A 16,040-nucleotide genomic window follows, 5' to 3' on the forward strand; every position below is an offset into this window, starting at 1 on the left:
GTTGAGACACACCGGCCAGCTTTAGGAGCGTGTCCTCCTCTTATTGCAAATATATCATTGCCACTAGTGTTATTGGGAGTTAAAAAGCACACATCCAGGGGGAGACTGAACCCCAAAGAGTGGTGGCCTTAAAACAAAAGAGCCCGATGAAAGTCCATTGAGCAGCATGGCTGGAATTTTCAGAAAGACTCAGCATTCACAATTGGTGTCCAATTTTCAGAAATGCTCAGCTCTCTTTTAGGCACAGAAAGAAGTGGGCCGATTTTCATAACTTGGTACATTGGAATGCTGAACACTTCTGAAAATCTCGCCTTTTTGAGGTGCCTGAAAGGGAGCTGACTTTCTTTCGGGAAATCTGGCCCCAATTACACATGCTGAGTACTTCAAAAACTGGCTCTTTTGAAAGTCTATCCCCACATGGCTAATTTGGAGCTCAGTGATTTTCCAAGTATTTTCAATCTAAGGCAGTGGTTCTCAACTGTGGCCCACCACTTGTTCAGGGAAAGCTCCTGGCGCGCCAGGCCAGTTTGTTTACCTGCCGCGTCTGCAGGTTTGGCCGATCGCGGCTCCCCCTGGCCAATGGGGGCTTCGGGAAGGGTGGCCAGCACGTCCCTCAGCCCACACCACTTTCTGCAGCCCCCATTGGCCCAGAGTGGCGAACCGCAGCCAGTGGGAGCCGTGATTGGCCGAACCTGAGGACGCAGCAGGTAAACAAACCAGCCCGGCACGCCAGGGGCTTTCCCTGAGCAAGCGGTGGACCAGAGTTGAGAACCAGTGATCTAAGGAAAGTGGCATTTAGAACAACTGGCCTCTTTAAATCACAAACCAATTTGTGCACATCTTTGCTGTTTGTTCAGACTGAATAGCTCTTGCTGCTTTTTTTTGTTGGAATGATTAATTCTGGGTTGTTTTTTGTTGTTCTTTTAAATTAACAGGAATATTCATCTGATCTTTTCATCTGTGGCTTGTGTCAATGGAAGTTTCTTGGACAAAAGGTAGAGTGCACTAATTTGAAAACAAAATAGTACATCCACTGTGTATAAATTGGTCAGAAATTAGCTCCATTACAAAGAATGTAGAGATTGATAGGATGATCTGGATTTGTAAAATACAAGTCTGTAGAATATTTTTCAAGAAAAGGCTAAAATTCTCCTCTGATCCACATAATAGATCTTGACCAAGATTTTAAAAAATGAGTGCCTAAAATTAAGCTTCTAAATTCACATTTTGGCACTTAAATAAGTGGTCTGATTTTCAAAGGTGCTGAGCAAACCCAGGTCCCATTGAGGTCAATGGGAACTAGGGGTGCTCAGCACTCTTTCAAAATCTAATCACTTTGTTGCCTAATATGGACACTTGAGCCAAGACTTAGGCATCCAAGTTTGAAAATTTGTCTCCTGGTCTCCAAAACTCTGCTCTCCTTTCATGCTCCCATCTCCCACTAAATGGGTATTTTACATATGTAGAGAGGGCAGAGGATCTGAGCAGAGGTTTATCACATGGATATGAGCAAAGCACTTTACCCAAAATGAAGATCGGACAGGTTTGTCACATATTAACATTTACTGTTGTTAATGAACTTACATTTATACAGCATCTTGTACCCAGAAAGATTCCAAATCATTTCACAAATGTTACTTTACCCAGCGCTGAAATGCAACCACTTCTAGGGTAGAATATGGCAAGCAGCTGATTAACAACACACAGCCACGCTATGTGAAAGTTTAGAACAGGAAGTACGGAATAGCATTCAACTGATGCTGCAGTGCAATTTCTTGGTAGGCAGAATATAATTATATTAATTGGAATTAGGGTTTAGCATTTCTCAGAATGTACATTCCCTTCATACCCAGGGATTGTTAAAATGCGTCAAAGTTTAGCCAGAAATACACAGCAGAGGAGCAGATCTTTCACATCCCTGATTTTTCTTCCCTTCCAGTAGAGACAAACATTTCAGAACCTCCAAAGAAATCTCAGGCGTAGATATGTCAGCAGTGCTTCTTTTTTATGAGAAGATGAACAAGAAACCAAAAGGCTTGCAGGAGGTAAGAAGTGGTGTAGAAATGATACTTGTTACACTGATACTCAGTAGCTTTGGATCATCGCATTTTTTTCCACAAAGGGATGCTGACAAAATGTAGGTCTGGGTTTTTCAAGTGCTTTATAGACCCTAACATAAACAGGAAAAAAACAAATCTACTACCTCTCAGAGCTGCTTCCAGTGGAGCAAAGAGTTTTGTTTGCTGTTATTTCTTTGTATTAAATTAGGAGTTGCCAAGATATTATGGCAATGAAGGCCATATAATGACTGAGGTTGACCTAATGTTTTCATGGTATTTTTGTTTTGTGTTTTGTTTTAAGCTTGTTTTCCTAATTCAAACTCTCCCTGATAGAGCAACAGAAACAGAAAGGGAAACTGACAAAGTGAAATTGATCAATATCTGCAAAATGGTGGTGCAGAAGGTGTGCATTGTGCTAGGCACTGTACAAACACAGGGTGCGAGATGGTGCTTGTCTCAAAGAGCTTACAGTCTCTAAATTGGCAGGCATCTGGACAAGGGTGGAAGAATTATTATTATCCTAATTTTAGAGATCGGGAATATGAGGCACTGACAGATTAAGTGATTTGCCTAAAGTCGCACAGGAAATCTGTGGCAGAGTCACGAATTGAACCCAGATCTCCTGAGTCCCACTTCAGCGTATGAAAGAAGATGGTCCGTGAACATGGGAATTCTATATTGGTCTTGCTGCTATAAGTAATAAATTATTATGGCAAAACTCAGCTGCATTTTTTAATTTCTCTTGTCCCCTCTCTCCCTCAATCCGCCAGGTGATCTCTGCAGTTGAGAAATTGCTGTCATCACTGTCTTCCTCTCCCAGCTCACCTGAAGCTCTCAGGATCTACCTGATCATTCCTGTCCTTTTACGGGGACAGGATAACGTGTCTAACCGTCTTCTTGATCGGCTAGCGGAAGCCATCCTGAGTCTCCAACAAAAAGACCTGAAAGTTCTTGGTAAGGTCTGATAGCAGTACAGCTGGATCACCTGAGTTCTTCAGCACGTTCTGGGGAGGGAGGAGGGAAATACTCCCATTGACTTCAGTGGGGCCAGGATTTCACCCCAGATATTTTCTACAATGGAAAAGGGTTTTGACAAGCTGGTTATGTAGAAAGACATGCTAAGGGATAACTTGTCTGAAGCAGTCTACAGATAAAAGCATTATATGAGTTTGAGATTTACTAGTTTAGTTTAATACCAGTGCTTTATTCGGTTCATTTGAAAACAAAACGAACTGCTGTTTGTCCAAAGGACAGATCTTACTAAGAACTATTTGTATGTTGTCTAAGGTAGAGATGTCAACAGTTGTTTTCTTTACAGAATCCCTGTGGTCAAATCTAGAAATATCTTTTTTCAAGGACCTAGTGAGCACGTATCAAAGGGTTTCCAGAATCAATCTACTTAATTTCATCATGCAAGTCAGAAACTCTGAAGAAGTTACCTGTGAACCGCACTTGAATAGGACTTTGAAAATGCTGCAGATTCTTTACCAGGTAGAAAAGCAGTTGACTCTGGTGGGTTAGAAAATACACATATGATTAGAATATTTTTTCATGTATTTATTTCTTGAATTTACGAATACGTGGCTTTTATACCTGAGGTACAATTGCTGATTACAGAGCAGTATGCACTTTGTCCCATCAGTGCTAAGAGAATGGAACTGTAATGTCAGATCATTGTTGCTTTGCCCCATTACCAGGCCCTATTGGTCCACTACACAAGAATAACCTGCAAAGGGGTCTGCAATCAGTGAGTCTGAACTCTATTTCCCTCTTATTCTTCCATTAGGGGACTGCCCCATGTCTTGTGGGCCCCATCCCAGGGGCAGGTTGAAATGTGAGTGTGATGTTTGCTGATTGCACTCTAATGCTGCAGAAGTTTTTTCACACTGATCAGCTGCTCTGAGGTCATAATAAGTTGAATCCTCTGGAGAGCTAGGGGTTCTCTCCCCTTTTATTACTGTCCTGGACGTGCAGCATCACAATTCCACCCCCTTTTCCTGTTTCATTCACCACTTTCTTAACTCTCTCTCAACAAGCCCGTGCACCAGTTCTGGACACGTGACTTTCTGACCACCCCCACTGGATTTGCCCCGGCATTGGCTTAGGATTTGGGGGCAGATGGGAAGTTGGAGGGAACTGGAGTAAACTTACACACGGATTATTGGGCCTTAAATCATGGGGACCCTAAGCTATTGTCTTTGCTGGAAGCCCTGGATTTGTTTGAATTAGCTCTGCTTATTTTTATTTACTGACCTGATTAGAATCTGTTTCTTTTCTGATTCCTCCCCGTCTCCCCATATTTGCCACTTCTAAGTAAAAGGCCTTTCTTTGTCGCTCTCATCCCCGTTTGGTAGAATTTTCTCCCTTGGGTAATCTACACTGCAAGTTCATTATGTCATTCTAAGACAGGGCATAATACAAAGGGCCTGATTCTCATTTACACTAAGGCCCCTTCTCCCCATTCTCATAATAAAGAAGGGTCTTAAATGAGTGTAAATGCAATATGTGCTCACTGTCAGAGTTGTGTAAAGGAGCTCTGGTGTAAAAGAAAATGAGGCCCTGGAATTCTCAGTTAATGCACAGAGTATGCTACGATTCTTAGCTGTATGGTTCTATATTGATTGTATTGTTTTTGCACTTCTGCCGTTGTGCACTGCTTTGCTCGTTTGTGAAAAGTGCTGTGGTACATTTGCAATATAGTTCTGTTTTGCAGGTTAAGTGTTCCTAGCTCATAGGATCTGCTGGCCATTTCCTTTTAACACTGTACGTATCGATGCAGGTGAATTCCAGTGCTGGTTTCAAAATACAGGAAAACAACTTCTATGTACCTGAAGTGAAAGGGATTTGGGGACAGCCTTGGCTTTCGAATGAAGCAACGGTAAGTATAACATCTTTCCAAAACTGCAATATATTTTCTTGTTGTTATTTAGGAAATTAGAGATATTGGGGCCAAATCCTTGGGTCCAGCCCTTCTATCCCCAGTACAGCTTAGAAAGCTCTACAACCTCTCCGATCCTGTGGCTACTGGGCATTGGGCTGGCCCCGATACGCCATTCAGAACAGCAAGGCTCTTCTAAGTTGTGCCAGCTGCCCATGACTTCCAAGGTTGTTTTGGCAGTCAGAGATCGACTGGGCACAATCACGCCCCAGCTACACCTCCTTTTCCATGGCCACATCTCCCCTTCACTGAGGGCTTGGAAGCAGAGTTAGCATAGGAGGAAACATTGGTGCTCCATGATCTGGAGATTCCCCCATGCCTGACGTAGCCAAGCCATTGGCCAGTCATTGCAAAGCAGCTGCAATGGGAGCCAGGATCTGGCCCATTATATTTCCTCTTATTTTTGTGTTTAACCATTCAGAATTAATGTACCCTTATACAGTCCTTTGAAACTTTTTTCACCAGGAAGCCAACAGAACATTTTAATTTCCTTTGAGTCATGGAAGGGCGCTACGTAACAACTTCAAACAAATTTTCACTCCAGATTTTGTTTGTTACTGAGACCCACTCTGCAAACTAATTTTCACTGGTTTAACCAAAGGCATTGTTTCCAATTCTTGCAGTTAAACTGGTGCAAAGCCCATTTTGAATGATATTAAAATTGACATAAGCCATTTTTAAACTGATTCAAGAGTGTCCACACAGGGCTTTGCACTGCTTTAATTTAAATGAGTCTGATACAGGAATATGCAGAAATCGCATCCGGGAGAATGGGGTATGACTTCAGGACTCATGCTGATTGGATGTGTATTCATTATTTCTAACTAGCAGCTTTAATTCTGCACACAGTACCAAGTGTTTGTTACATGAGGCTGTTTTATAGATTTTCACCTTTTCTTAGCCATAGATTTAATCAGGTCTTTTCTTTCTTGGGGAATATTCCCTGATTCCATATATCAGTGACTAGCCACTGATACAGCTGCATCAGGGCAACTCCTAGTGGGTTATAAGCCATGATGATTTGCACTATGCAAGGGGAAGGTGCACCCATGCAGATCACAGCTGCTTGTGGCTTTCCCTGTCAATACTAGGGGTTTGCACTAGTTCAGCTATATCCGTGGTTTGGCACTGATAGCTGAAATCCTCAGCATAGACAAGGGCTAAACTTCATCCTTGAGGTCTCTCCTATCTTTATCTAATAGTGGACTTTGTTTCTGAGTCTCATTGGTTCTTAGTTTGCAGAGTTTTGATATCTGTTTGTTGTGTGCTTGCTGCTTGACTGAAGTATGCAGTGTGGTTTGTTGAGGGGCCGGTGTGCTGAGTTTAGTGGCCTGCTAGGCAAGGCTGAGAGCTTCTTAAGGAGGCTTTGTTGCCTAAGCCCTTTAGGATCCATTAACTGTTAATGAGGGAGCAGGGCTACTCTCCCTCTCAGTTTAACATTCTCTCAGTTTAGGCCAGGGGTGGGCAGACTTTTTGGCCCGAGGGCCCCATCGGGGTTGCGAAACTGTATGGAGGGCCGGATAGGGAAGGCGGTGCCTCCCCAAACAGCCTGGCCCCTGCCCACTATCCACCCCCTCCCACTTCCTGCCCTCCCCCCTCAGAACCCCTGACCCATCCACCCCTCTGCTCCTTGTCCCCTGACTGCCCCCCCCCCCGGACTCCACTCCCTATCCAAGCCCCCTGCTCCCTGTCCCCCGTCTGCCCTGGCCCCTATCCACATCCCCGCCCCCTGACAGGCCCCCCAGGACCCCATCCCCTATCCAACCCCCCTGTTCCCTGTCCCCTGACTGCCCCCCCCAACCTCCGCCCCATCCAACTGCCTCCTGCTCCCTGTCCCCTGATTGCCCCCCGGATCTCCTGCCCCTTATCCAACCTCCCCCCCCCCCCGCTTCCTTACCATGCCACTCAGCAGCAGGACTGGCTTATTGGAAAGCCTGGGAGGTGGCAGGTGCAAGCAGCGTTGCCTGTGCGATGGCGTGGCTGCGGGGGAGAGGGGACAGTGGGGGAGGGGCTGGGGGCTAGCCTCCCTGGCCTGGAGCTCAAGGGCTGGGCAGGACGATCCTGCAGACTGGATGTGGCCCACGGGCCATAGTTTGCTCACCTCTGGTTTAGGCCAACAAACACCCCCCCACCCAAAAAAACTGCAGGAATATAAAAGAATGCAGGCAGAAGTCCAACAGTAGAGTGGGGTCGATCCAGTTCATTGCATGAAATATATGATTACCTGCCTGTGGGCAGGTGGCATGTGTGTGCATTCAGTGCAAGGAGCTCATGGTCCTCACAGACCAAGTGTGGGCTCTGGAGACCAAAGTGGCCGAAATGGAGGAGCTAAGGGAGACAGAGAGGGACATAAATAAGACTTTCCAGGACAGTGTAGAATGGTCCCTCCCCGAGTCTGACAGCCCCTGAGAACATCAAACTGGTGCAGAGGGAAATGAATCCATAGTTGGGACGCTCCTTCCAGATGTCACGGTATCCTCTTGCACTGAAGATACCTCTCTGGGGGAAGAAATCTCAGTTATTAGGAAGAGATGGCTAATAGTGATGGGAGATTTAATCATTAGAAATATAGATAGCTGGGGTTGTGATGACCGGGAGAACTGCATGGAGAATTGCCTGCCGGGTACGAAGGTTGTGGATCTCTCCAGACATCTAGACAGTCCTATGTGCAGTGCTGGGGAGGAACTGGTGATCGTGGTACATGTAGGTACCAATTACATAGGGAAGGATAGGAGAGAGATCCTGGATGCCAAATGTAGGCTATTAGGTAAGAGATTGAAGTCCAGGACCTCCATGGTAGTATTCTCTGAAATGCTTCCAGTTCCACACACAGGGCCAGGGAGAGCTGCAGGGTCTCAATGTGTGAATGAGACAATGGTGTAGGGAGGAGGTTTTAGGTTTATTAGGAACTGGGGCACCTTTTGGGAAAGGAGGAACTTTTACAGGAAGGATGGGCTCTTCCTAAATCACAATGGAACCAGATTGCTGGCATGTAAAATTGAGAAGATTGTAGAGGAGCTGGGGGAAAGCTGACCGTACAGAGGATTGAGACATCCCACAGAGGAGACTCTATTAACAGGGATTCTCTATATCCTAGTAAAGATGAGAGGATAGAAGTTGCTAGATTACAGCTAGGACCTGAAGAGAAACAGTCAAGTGAAAAAGTGTCCCATTCAATTACATCACATGAAGGCAGACAACTAAAAAATGACACATTTTATAGAGTACTTGTATACAAATGCTAGAAGTCTAAATACTAAGATGGATGAATTTGAGTGCCTGGTATTAAGTGAGGATATTGATAAATGAGGATTAAATGAGGATTTTGATGCATCAGAGAAACTTGGTGGAATGATGATAATCAATGGGATATGGTAATACCAGGGAACAAAATATATAGAAATGACAAGAGTAGATCATGTTGATGGGGGAGTGGCACTAGATGTGAAAGAAAGCATGGAGTCAAATATAGTAAAAAAAAAAAAAAAAAAAAAAATTAAATGAATCAAATTGTATCATAGAATCTCTATGGATAGAATTTCCAAGCCTGAATAACAAGAGTATAGCAGTAGGAATATACTACCAACCACCTGACCAGGATGGTGATGGTGATTGTGAAATGCTCTAGGAGAATAGAGAGGCTATAAAAGTAGAAAACTTAATAATATTGGGGGGATTTCAACTATCTCCATATTGACTGGGTACATGTCACCTCAGGATGGGATATTGAGATAAAATTTCTAGACACCATTAATGGCTGCTTATTGGAGCAGCTTCTCCTGGACCCCACAAGAGGAGAGGGAATTCTGGAATTAGTGCTAAGTGGAGCACAGGATCTGGTCCAAGAGGTGAATATAGCTGAACCACTTGGTAATAGTGACCAAAAAGTAATTAAATTTAACATCCTTGTGGGAGGGAAAATACCAAAGCCCAGCACAGTAGCATTTAACTTCAGAAAGGGGAACTTCACAAAAATGAGGAAGCTAGTTAAAGGAAAATTAAAAGGTACAGTCACAATAGTGAAATGCCTTCAAGCTTCATGGAACTTTTGTACATGAAACTTTTTAAAAACACCATAATAGAGGCGCAAATTAAATATATACCCCAAATTAAAAAACAAAGTAAGAGGACCAAAAAAGTACCACCATAGCTAAACAACATAGTAAAAGAAGCAGTTAGAAGCAAAAAGGTATCCTTTAAAAATTGGAAGTCAAATCCCACTGAGGAAACTAGAAAGGAGCATAAACTCTGGCAAGCCATGTGTAAAAATAGAATTAGACAGGCCAATAAAGAATTTGAAGAACAGCTAGCCAACGACTCAAGATCTAACAGCAAATTGTTTTTTGCGTACATTAGAAGCAGGAAACCTGTCAAACAATCAGTGGGGCCACTGGACAATGGAGGTGCTAAAAGAGCACTCAAGGAAGACAAAGCCACTGAGGAGAAGCCAAATGAATCCTTTGCATCTGAAGGATGTGTGGAAGATTCCCACACCTGAGCCATGCTTTTTAGGTGACAAATCTGAGGAAGTGTCCCAGATTGAGGTGTCAATAAAGGAGGCTTTGGAACAAATAGATAAATTAAACAGTAATAAGCCACCAGGACCAGATGGTGTTCACCCAAGAGTTCTGAAGGAACTCAAATATGAAATTGCAGAACTATTAAGTATGGTGTTGTTAGCCGACGGCCAAGGATGTTTGGTGAGGTGCCAGCTATGCCCGTTTATACCATCCGTGACTTTAACCGCTAGGACGCACTGTCCCTTTGCGGCGGGCAGCCCGGGCTAGGCTGACGGATGCCCCAAGGTCCTAACCACCCGTGACTTTAACTGCTAGAGCTCAGAGCTCCTTCGCAGCGGGCAGCCAGGATTGACTGACAGGTGCCCCAAGAGTTTGCCCCGTGGAGTCGGCACAACTCAACACTAGGCTCTTAGTACTCTCACCTAATGGCCAGGCTTTAGAGCCAAAACGGCTGAGGTTCTTTAATTGTGTTGGCTGCTTTACAGTAAACCAGAGAAAACAAGTCAGGCTTATGCACAAATGGTTACCACAATTTATTAAGCTAGATTCTAATCATGTGGTTACAAAATTGCTAGTGCCTACTTATTTAAATGTAGAGATGTTACACACACAAACAAGTTACAAAACTGAAGCCACAATCCCAAAGAAAGAAAACAAAGTATAGAGCTCTATTTCAAAATATGTGTACACTAAAGATAGGAGATCAGGTGTGGGTGCTTCTTACCCTCCTTGCATCTCTCGATTCCAGCGGTGCCAAGCCAGGATCGGTCACTCAATTCCGCGGAAAGACGAATAAGGGACAAGGCGTAGGGACCCTCTTAGCTGCAGAAGCCTTGGGAGGCTGTCACTTATCTGACCAGCAGATAGATAGTGAAAAGCACTCAAAAATCATGGTGCTGTAGGTCCCCTACTTATACCTCTGTACTCCTTTATTGTCTTTCTCCTTTCTTATGCCAAATTGAGGCTGGTCTGTCGGGGTGACGCCAGCTCTCGCAAGAGTAGTTTACACTTGCAAGGGAGAGAAACAATAAGTTTCGACTACTGGACATTTCTTTTATCAGGGTAAATATTTTCCCACCTAGGATGTTGGTGTGTGTGCATCACGCTATTTAGTAGGGGCTAAGAGCCATGTCTGTCACAGGGCCTCTGCCTGCTGTGAGCTTAATCCTTGTATCTGCTCCCAGAGGCACATTGTAGCAGCACACCTGTGCTTTCACAGCTTCAAAGGCTGTGCTGGAATATATGTTAAATGCCCTGTTCCGGCTTCCTCCTGTGTTTCCAGCAATGCTGGTCTGTTGGGGGGGGGGGAGGGGGCTGGCTGTCTGGCTACAGGTGTAAACAATCACTTAAATGGGCTTTGGTACCAGATGACTGGCGGATAGCTAATGTGACACCAGTTGTTTTTTTTTTAAAAGACTCCAGAGGCGATCTTAGCAATTTTACGCCTAACTTTAGTGCCAGGCAAATTGGTTGAAACTATAGTAAAGAACAGAATTATCAGACACATAAATGAACACGATTTGTTGTGGAAGAGTCAACATAGCATTTGTAAAGGAAAATCATGCCTCACCAATCTGTTAGAATTATTTTAGGGGGTCAACAAGCATGTGGACAAGGGTGATCCAGAGGATATAATGTATGCGGACTTTCAGAAAGCCTTTGACAAGGTACTACACCAAAGGCTCTAAGAACGTAAGAACATAAGAATGGCCATACTGGATTAGACCAAAGGTCCATCCAGCCCAGTATCCTGTCTACCAACAGTGGTCAATGCCAGGTGCCCCAGAGGGAGTGAACCTAACAGGTAATGATTGGTGATCTCTCTTCTGCCATCCATCTCCACATGCTGACAAAAAGAGGCTAGGGACACCATTCCTCGCCCATCCTGGCAAATAGCCATTAATGGACTTAGCCTCCATGAATTTATCCAGTTCTCTTAAACAAAGTAAGCAATCATGCTCACTGCTATAACTATAATGCCTGGGGCCAAATTTCGAAAGCAGCTTTCAGAAGTGTACCGAGTTTGTAAGTGAAAACCTTGCACTTGTGCATGCAAAATGCCAAGGGCCTGATTCTGATTTCAATGGGACTACTTGGTAATGAGGTATGGTGCATTGTGAATAAGGGTGCAGAATATCAGGCTTTAGAGCTGAGGTACTCACAGTAGGGAACAGAACCTGTAAGTGGCTATTTTAACAGACTAATGGGGGATTTCACTTCTGGACATTCCTTTTAGAAATACTGCCTTATGTACATAACATGACTCTGAGATAGGACAGAGGAAGAACTGATAATCCAGCTTGTCTTTATCACAGTGACATTCTAAATACATTTTCCTAATTGAAAATGAAACTTTCTTGTAATTTCAGAAGGCTTTGTTGAAACTGACTGCATACCCTTGCATCTTTGACATGCAAGATAAGATTGCGGTTTATGAAATTGACCGCCAAATTCTGTTCAGGATATATAACGTAAGTATTGCCAAAGTCAATGGGTTTTTTTTAACAATTTAAAAACTAAAAGAATGTAAAGCTTGTAATGCATTGTCTATTTTGTTTTGTAGGCAAACTCTTTCCTGGTGCCACGAGGTCTGTGGTGTTTAGAGATCAGAAGAACACACCTTGTGGATGATGTGTGGCAGTATTTGAGGAGCGCACCACCTAAAACATTTGAGAAATTCTTGAAAGTAAGAAATCAAGCTTGATTATTTTGTTAGCTCTGAATATATTGCTCTAGAGTACTTCGCCTTTATTATAGCTCATAACCAACAAGGACATCTTTTCAGCATTCATCAGGCATTTTAAAATCCAGTTAAAAATGAAGGAGGGAAAAGTATCATGGAAATTACTGAAAAGCATGTTCCATGTAGGCTAGAATTAGCTTCTCAATCTTGGCACACGTGGCAATTAAGCTTTGTTTGATTAAAGCAAGGGGCTAATACAAATACCCAGTGAATGGCAGGTGGTTTAATTAATTATGAAATAGCTTGGGTGGGGGGGGATGACTTGCTGGCTAAGGGAACTGGTCATGGGCAACCTGCATAGATCTCACTACATAGGTTTCTATTTTCCAAACTCATATTAGCACTACCCAATGGAGTACTCTTTCACTGCTAGGTCACCTCCTTATGGCTGTTGGGTAGTCTGCTGTATGTGAAAGTGGTGGCCAGGCAAACCAATGTGTGTACAACACATCTCCATGATCAGCGCTAGGGGCCAAGAATTGACTTGGCCACAGAGACTAACTGCTGCTGTCCTGAGTGGAGATGGTCCCCCGCACACCATGGAGGAGACGCCCCAGTGGCACAGCATGGGAGATGACTGTGTTGCTCCTGCCTCTGCTGTACCATCATGTAGTTACAAAGGAGGCCTCCCTTTCGATTTCTGTCGGTCTGGCACCAACGGTGATGGAAAAACAATTAGATGGATGAGTGACTAAGGTCTTGACCTTGCAGGAAATCTGGGTAGTGGACTTTAATGGAGCTCAGCATGGGCACAGGATCAGGATCTGCATAGATCTCACGACAGCATCATAGGGTCATAAAGGGCTCTATGTTCCAAACTCCTAGTATCAGCACTACGCACTGGAGTGGTCTGGTTATCCGATCTATGCCACGAGAGACCGCAAATGCAATAACTCTTATTATCCAATATTTTTTTTTCTTTCGGTGGTGGCCCTTCTTCCCTGCCAGCGGTTCCCACCCCGCATCTACCGCAGCAGTGCGAACACGCAGGTTCACTCGGCCGTTTATGCCATGACTTACAGCATCCAATGCCCTGCTTGCAGCTTTGCTTCATTAAGCAACACATCAAAAATATTGTCTGCCCTCCCAGATTATAACTAGTTGCTTTTCCCTAGAGCATCTTATGACTGTCTTATTACTGTCTTCTGATGTCTCAGTAGCTAAGTCTTTAAGAATATTTACCTGTAGTTTGGTTTCTGTGAAAATGGGATAAATATGCTACCTGATTCCTCTCTACCTCATAGTGTTGGGCAGTGTCATGGCTTGCTGTCGTCTTGTGCTATATCCAAAGGGGGCCAGCTCTTGTTTCCCAGAGTTAGACTTGAGGGGCAGGGAGGTAGCAAAGAATGAATCTGGTAGACTTGTATTCTTTGATTTATTGCTGTATTTGTTCTGTCAACTTCTACAAGTGGCTCTATCTTACTTAGGGTCATAGTAGTTAAGTTATAGACGCGCCCCACAGATGACTGAGTCTATCCCAATGCAAGGAATAGCTTTCCCCTACGCCATTAGAAGCCACAACCAATGTTAACCAGTCCCCACAAGGCCGTCCCTAGGGGGATGCAGGACCCAGGACATGGACGCTGAGTTTCTAATCTGCTGGGGGTTGCTCCCCCTGCTCTGCCTGGGCCCTGCCCCCACCCCGCCCCTGCCCCCACCCTGCCCCACCTCCCCCGAGAACACTGCGCCCTCACTTCTCTCCCCTCCCTGCCAGCACCTCCTGACACCGCAAAACATCTGATCTGCGGTAGGCGCTGAGAGGGAGCGAGACCTACCGGTGGGCAGGAGAAGGTTCTGGTGGGGAGGCTCCTCACCCCTCAGCTCCCCGCTGCCCCCTGCGGGGCCCCCAGCAGTCATCCCGATTCACCATACCTAAGGGATGGCTCTGAGTCCCCATATATGTGACCAGCCAGAATCACAGGCTCAGAGATGCACTTTGCGGGAACGTATATAAATCGCACTACCCAGATAGGTATCCAACACACAGATGTTACTCTTCAATTTTAAGATGGAGATATTTGTTACTGAGCTGTAAATGGAAGCACATTTCCAACCTAAGCTTAAAAGGTTACGTAGGGAGAGTTTTCTGCTCCTTCACCCTTACCCTCTTGCATTTTACATCAAGGTGGCAACAGTATGCATAAGGACAATTTGTACATGTATGGTCTAGCTCATGCAGGGGAGTCACTTTTGCTACCACCATTCTGTGTCTCAACATCACAGCTGTCTCTCTCTGTCCATCTAGGAGTGCCTATTTAAGTTAATATGACTGGCACTGGTTGATTAAGGGCTGTCTACATGGTGGGGTAATGTACTAAACGTGGCTGTGCTTTCTAAAGCGCACAAATGTGTTGTGTGTTAATTGGTCCCTGCAGACCCTGCTTTTGCACTCTAATGGTTCCCTAGTAGTGCACTTTAACACCGTAGTTTCAAACAGAACTATGTTGAAGTGCACCACCAGGGTGTACCCAGACCAATTAATACACAACGTGTCCCTGCGCTTTAAAAAACACTCCACCTCCATAGCGCGCATTACCCCACCTAAGACTTAGAAATGGGTGAGAACCAAGAGTCACCTAACAGCAAACAGCGGGTACTTTAATAGGCCAGATTCTAAGCCCTGCTCTACTCCCTTTGTACTGCATTTCCCCAGACAGCATAGATCTGGCAAGGGGCTGGGGAGAGGGTCTGGTTGCTGCAAGCCGCACTACTGCTATCCCCAGCTGGTAGGGACCTTTGCCGGTTGGCACAGGTTCCAGGAGCCCCCAGGCTACTATCCCATGAATAGGTGTGCCAGCTCTGCTATCCTGGCAATCATAATAATGCCTATTTCAGTAATAACAAATGCCCTGTCTTCCTTCCCCCTATAATTTAATTAGAGACATTACTTTTCACTACCCCATCTAAAATTAGACCTATAGTGTTACAGGCACATAAATGGATGCCACCTACAACGTGGCTACATTTCAGTAGGGACCGAAGAGCTCCTAATGCAGAGTCTGCAAAGCACATGTGGATACAAGTTTGATGTATTATACTCTTTATTTCCATAGTACAGTAAGACAAATGCATTCTACTGCAGACATCAGTTCAAACCAGCAAGGCAACTACCGAATTATGGTGCTGCTCATTTAAAGAGGCATAGTGAAACTCACCATAACCTATTTAAAAAAATTCATCTCAATCAGTGCACAACATTTATTCTTTTCAAAGACACAACAACTTTGACGGGCTAGTAGCATAGCCTTACAACTCACCAATAGGTTTTGCTGGGACATGCTAACATGGAGGAGGAACAAGAGAAATGTTATTTAATTATCTCTCTCAGCAGTAATGAGGCCATTGTGCATCAAGGCTTGTGCAGAAAGTTACATTTTCAGGCATCATTGGGAGATTAATAAAGACCACCACTTATGCTAGGAGACTATTGCAACTGCATGGAATATAATATTAGGGTGTGGGTAGGTGAAGATACATCGCTCTCTCCAAGCAGCCACAAGGTTGGCAAGTCTATTTTTGTGGTGCCTTCCAAGCTTTTCCTTATTAGTTGTGTCTAAAAAGTTTAATACCCATCCAGATCCAAAGGTGAAAGAACACGTAAACTGGTATGGTAATAGGAAGAAGCAGACTGTAGAAACACAAACTGGTTGTGCTGGTGCAGCCCTCTGGGAACTTTTCATCCACACTGGCTGAATAAAACAGACCCACTAAGGACAACAGTGGAACAAGTACAGTTAGCGTAGGCAGTGACAGAAACATCTTTCTTCCCCAGTTACTGT

General features: G+C 44.4%; 2 protein-coding genes across 2 annotated transcripts in view; one reads left to right on the forward strand and one right to left on the reverse strand.

Annotated features, from left to right (window-relative positions):
* The window catches only part of LOC140910225 (E3 ISG15--protein ligase HERC5-like), a 46,447-nt gene that overhangs the window by 13,039 nt on the left and 17,368 nt on the right, over positions 1-16,040 (forward strand). Inside the window, exons 10-16 of the mRNA XM_073340678.1 lie at positions 936-995; positions 1,940-2,045; positions 2,831-3,014; positions 3,379-3,551; positions 4,840-4,938; positions 11,888-11,989; positions 12,082-12,204. Coding sequence (XP_073196779.1) covers positions 936-995; positions 1,940-2,045; positions 2,831-3,014; positions 3,379-3,551; positions 4,840-4,938; positions 11,888-11,989; positions 12,082-12,204 — 847 coding nt within the window. The remainder of the gene's footprint in view (positions 1-935; positions 996-1,939; positions 2,046-2,830; positions 3,015-3,378; positions 3,552-4,839; positions 4,939-11,887; positions 11,990-12,081; positions 12,205-16,040) is intronic.
* PIGY (phosphatidylinositol glycan anchor biosynthesis class Y) lies at positions 15,285-16,020 on the reverse strand. The gene has a single exon (XM_073340681.1). The coding sequence runs from the start codon at positions 16,018-16,020 to the stop codon at positions 15,805-15,807; it is 216 nt and encodes a 71-aa protein (XP_073196782.1). The 3' UTR covers positions 15,285-15,804.

This window comes from Lepidochelys kempii, chromosome 4 (genome assembly GCF_965140265.1).
Source record: "Lepidochelys kempii isolate rLepKem1 chromosome 4, rLepKem1.hap2, whole genome shotgun sequence".
In the NCBI taxonomy this organism is placed as follows: Eukaryota; Metazoa; Chordata; order Testudines; family Cheloniidae; genus Lepidochelys; species Lepidochelys kempii.